At 43.8% G+C, this 5,158-nt stretch overlaps 2 protein-coding genes across 2 annotated transcripts; both read right to left on the bottom strand.

Moving 5' to 3' along the window:
• Positions 1 to 229: 229 nt before the first annotated feature.
• Positions 230 to 562, bottom strand: LOC310872935 (NADH dehydrogenase [ubiquinone] 1 alpha subcomplex subunit 7-like; the record flags this gene model as incomplete). Its single annotated transcript, XM_083785140.1, has 1 exon — positions 230 to 562. One exon carries the CDS (start codon positions 560 to 562, stop codon positions 230 to 232), a length of 333 nt encoding a protein of 110 aa, XP_083641266.1.
• A 1,914-nt stretch (positions 563 to 2,476) lies between these two features.
• On the bottom strand, positions 2,477 to 3,178 carry LOC310873239 (ubiquitin carboxyl-terminal hydrolase isozyme L3-like; the record flags this gene model as incomplete). The annotated part of the gene is made up of 1 exon (XM_083785574.1): positions 2,477 to 3,178. The coding sequence occupies one exon, from the start codon at positions 3,176 to 3,178 to the stop codon at positions 2,477 to 2,479; it is 702 nt and encodes a 233-aa protein (XP_083641700.1).
• Between the last annotated feature and the right edge of the window lie 1,980 nt (positions 3,179 to 5,158).

Genomic DNA, 5,158 nt, shown 5'->3' with positions numbered 1-5,158 from the left:
CATGCTACAGACACACACAAAGCTGTGCATAGGGGTTAGTGTTCCCCCAAAAATAGAAAAAAGCTAAACAAACACAAAAACAAGCACAATATCTCACTCTTGAGATGCAGTGGAGTAAAATAAAAGTTGAACAAATTGAAAAAAAGTAAAGTAAAATGGTCAAAATGGTACTGTAAAAGTACAGCACTCAGTCACTTTCCACCACTGGACGGACGATAAGTATTGCCGTTCAGAGGTACGGCTGGTCAGCGGAGAGGGGTGGCTCCTTATACACGGGAGCAGGAGTCACTGGTCGCTTCGACGGACCACCACCGGGAGCCTGGCGTCCAGCAGTGAGGGCCATCTGAGCAGACATGATGACTGTGGCTGGAACACACTCCCTGCGCCCATCTCGGCTGCAATAGTAGTTATCCGCGCCCTTGTGGCTTGGGCCCTCGGGCAGGGTGGCCGCCGGCTGGGTCCTCTTGGATATCTCTCCGTATCGCAGCTGAGGTTTCGCTTGAAGGTCGTGCCCGGACAGTGCATTTCGGAGCCTCCGAATTATCTTTGTAGCGGTCGCCATTATTGTTGTTGCAGTGAAGGGCAGTCTGGTTTAATGTAGAGACTTATTTTTGACAGAGGAACTTTACAGCAAAACAGTCTCTAATGCTCCCGTTTATAAAGGCGTCATGTGATGTCACATAATGCATTGGTTCTCAACATCCGGTCAGGGGACAACCAGGGGTCCAAATGGGCCCAGTTCAATCCTAATTATTTACAAAGCATATTTAAAACAGCGTTGCGTAAAAGTGCTGTATACTGAGTAAAACCATTCTAAAACAAAAATGCTTACAAATAAATACAATGTAAACAGAATGAAGCCATACATGAACAGCAAAAGCCCAGTAGACGCATTGCTTATCTGAAACATCAACTCTCAGTCTGGGTAAAATGCCAAGGAGTACAAGTGTGTTTTCAAACTTGATTTAAATAAACACAGGTTTGAGATGTTCTAACATGAGGTGGGAGATTGTTCCACCACAGTTTGTGCGCAACAGTGGAAAATTACTTTCAAACTTCCTGGGGTGTTGACTTGATAGAGTCCCTCAGCGCTGAACACGTGCATTTTGTGTGTTCTGCTATTTTCAGCAAAAGCTTTCCCCACATTACAAATGCTGGGGTTTAAGTGAGGGGCGCCCACTGTGGCTGCGCCACGACATCACATGGTTTAAAGTCAATAGACCATTGCCATCTTATCATTTCTCAAACTAGTCATCGCCCCTGATCATTTCCACTGTCGTACTGTCTAAAAATGTCCTTCTCGTGCTTTAATGTTGTGGCAAACACTGACACTGACACTGTCATCGTCCTACACGATTCATGAATGCAGTGTGTTATTATTGTATAAAACGGAATTAGTCACAATATGTATTTATATTGGCCACAAGTGATCTCACGTCGTCATTTAGTGCCCTATAACAGGCATAAAGTCCATGGACTTGGCTGCCACATGACCACATACTGTAATCTTCACCCTCAAAAAGAACTGACATCAGTCTTCTAACATAATGACTCCATATTTGTAAATATTTTCAGACCACGTTTGACCACCTTCACATCCTTTTAAAGACGTCCTCTTGGCTTCTGAAAGCGCTCTGATAATCATGGTAGACTTCAGATTCAACCTTTTATGTTTTTTTTTTTTTTTCTTAAAATCAACACCCTATTTCATCATCGTTTTGCATTAAAATTGTGAAAGATATATATATATATATATGTTTTTATTTATTTATTTAATGTTTTTAATACATATTAGGCTATAAGAATATGTTTTGGACATATGCATGCTCCACCTGATACCAACCATGATCTGTGCACACATATGGACATTCTGAAAACCATTGACTTGCATCATAATACATATATTCATATATATAGAAAACGTTAACAAGGGAAACAAGAATCTCCTCTAGCAGTGGTTCTTGTGGTCCAATGAACCCTATAGGGTCCTTGAAGGGGTTCCAGGGGGTCCCCAGCTAAATGATTGATAGTTAAGAACCAAAGGCAACCCAAATCCAAGGGTCTGTAACTCTGGGTGTACAATGGTCAATTAGGTTAAATTGTACAATAGAGTCCCGGGGATCAAAAAAAAAGAAAAGAAAAGAAAGGGGTAAAAAAAAGGTGGCCTAATGCATAATGGGATCATTGACAAAAAAATAGCTTGAGAATCACTGAAGAGATTTTCGAGATTTAGTGTGGAGGTAAAATAAAGCGGTACATATGTGCTCCCTCATCTCAACACCCATAATAATGAGTACACCTGCTACCCTGAAGAAGGCAATTTAGCTGCAGAAACGTTGGTTTTCATTACTCTGGGTGCAGAATAAAATATTGCCACTTTGGCTACCAGTATGTGGCCACTTTATTCAGACTATCATTTGGATCCTTCTGCTGTGGCACTACTAAGACCTTGGTGTGCACAATGAGGAGAGCGGCTTCATGGCGATGCTTTGGAAAGCGCCACGACCGAGAAGTGCAGATCCTCCGGATCGCGCGCCATGAAGGTCTTACACACTCCTATGGCGTCCTCGAGGAATTTTTCGTCTGAGGTCTTCCCATGGACAATGGGGAAGGGCTTGCGGCCGTCCAGCTCGTACAAATCCCCTCCGACGTTCACCAGTGCTATGAAGTGCTTGTCCTGTTTCTCATCGGCGCTTGGTGCCTCAGTCTGTCCCTCCTGAGCGCAGGACTCGTGTGCACCGTGGATGCCCTCGGCCTTCTCCAGGAGGGCAGCTTTCTCCTCCGGGCTCATCTTCGATGACTCGTCCAGGAAGGTCTTCAGTGGAGAGTCAGGCTTAAACTCCAGCTGCTCCCGGTTGTTTGCCACAGCATGGAGCAGGCCGATTGTTCCGCAGGCGTTCCCGATGGTCTGCTTAATGAAGTAGACTTCGGCAGACACCACCTCTTGCCCCTGCGTGTCGATCTTCTCCTCCTCCTGGAGCTTGAAGGCCTCGTACGCCTCTGTGATGGGGAAGAGCAGGAGGACGGCACACACCGGCCTCGGCACGGTGCTCAGGTCGTCTTCATCCAAGCCGTACACGTCCCCGAACTGCCAGCTCGGAAGCATGCCCAGCTGACCGAGAAAGTGGTTCATGATGTCTGGGTTAGCCTCCAGCGGTAGCCAGCGTTGTTCGGCCATTCTTAACGGACAGTTATCAATAGCCTGACTTCTTAACAGTTATAGAAACCTTGACTTCTTAACAAACAAATCTTATGGAAACTTGAACTTCCTGACGGACAGTTCCTATAGAAAATTGTATCCTTGTCTTGTGGTTATATCTCAACTCTAGTGGATTGATGTGTCCTCTTCGTAGCTGCAAACTAATGGTCTTCAGTCCTGAATTGGGTCGACACTGGTTTGGTACTAGCTGAGCGGGCTGGTTTTAAGATACACGCTTGCGTCGTCACTATTATATCAACCAGGCCCACATATGGGGTTTCCGGGTCAGTGTTGCCCAAATATGGAGGACATTCAGTGGTGGAAGAAGTACTCCCAGATTAATACTGTGTGTGGACAATACCACATGAAATACTTCCAAGTCAGGCCTGCAGTAAAACATTTACTAAGTTAAGTAAAGTACCATACGTATTCATGCAATTATAACAGTACTATTACTGTTATAACTATAATACTACTGTTATACCGGATTTGCATATAACAGTAGTAAAGGGTCCAGCTTTTGGACAGGTTCTGTGTTCTGGGCTAGTGTCGTTCACTAATTGGGGACAGGAGATGACGTCAGTTTTTTTACACTGATTGGCTGAAGGGGTTGTCTGTCAACACTGTACTCCGACAACAAACCATGTATTAACAGACTCCACACATATGAATGGAAATACGATTTCAAGGGGGAGTGTTTAACCAGGCTATACAAACTTTGATGTTTCAACCTTGTTGTTGCTTTTTTAATGTCGTCAAGAGTGGATTGAGCAAATAATATAATTGACTCATTGGGAGATCTAAATTTTGACAAATGACTGTGAGCTTCAGTTCTTGAGCCCTATAGTTCACAACCCTATTGCTGAAGAAGAACTGCCAAAACTGTGAAAAATGGCGGAACCCCCGTACGAAAACAAGAAGGGGTCTTCCTCCCTTCCAGCTTAACCCCTAATAATAATAATAACTAGAAATGCACTCTGTTGAGGTGCTAACTTGCACGTTGCACACTAGTACGGCTACTAACTAATTAATTAAGGGGAAATTAGCTTAAGTTATGGCAAACCTGATTTTGTTTTTACCACAAGCAGAAATTCACTGTGCACTAAAATGCAGTGTGGCTGTGTACTGTGTACAGTCCCCCTCATTCTGTAGGTATGCGGTCTAGCTTAAACTTGGACTCAGGGGGGTGGACGCCTCTGCCTTGCATAGTCCCCAGTGAATAGGCAGTTGGCCCTTCACTGGTAACCCTATTTTGGACTCATTTTAAATATATGAAGGTATTGCGGGCAGGGATTTTTACCAAAAAGCCCCCCCTTTTAAAATACATACACACATACATACCTACATATACATTTCAGAAGTTTTAGCAGTTTTTAAGGACCCACTTTTAGGCCAGTGCACCAGAGCAAACTCTTGCCTTTTTTTAAACCCTACCCATTCTAACCAAATACATACATACATATACATACAATATACAATTAGGTATGCGGTCTAGCTTAAACTTGGACTCAGGGGGGTGGACGCCTCTGCCTTGCATAGTCCCCAGTGAATAGGCAGTTTGCCCTTCACTGGTAACCCTATTTTGGACTTATTTTTAAATATATGAAGGTATTGCGGGCAGGGATTTTTACAAAAAAGTCCCCCTTTTAAAATACATACACACATACATACCTACATACATTCATTTCAGAAGTTTTAGCAGTTTTTAAGGACCCACTTTTAGGCCAGTGCACCAGAGCAAGCTCTTGCCTTTTTTTAAACCCTACCCATTTTAACCAAATACATACAATATACATACATACCCAGCCGATTACCAAACTTACTTTTGTTACATCATCAAGAATGGTGGTCCCCTACCCCGATGGATTACAGTACTTGCACGCTCTGCTTGCGCAAGTAATTGCGTCACCATCAACAGCCAATTAGGGACCACCGAGCACAGGCCTACATACCATACAT

Source organism: Protomyctophum parallelum (assembly GCF_964188405.1).
Source record: "Protomyctophum parallelum genome assembly, chromosome: 16".
In the NCBI taxonomy this organism is placed as follows: domain Eukaryota; kingdom Metazoa; phylum Chordata; class Actinopteri; order Myctophiformes; family Myctophidae; genus Protomyctophum; species Protomyctophum parallelum.
The sequence above is the reverse complement of the archived record's forward strand: the minus strand, read 5'-3'. Positions and strand labels throughout refer to the sequence as shown.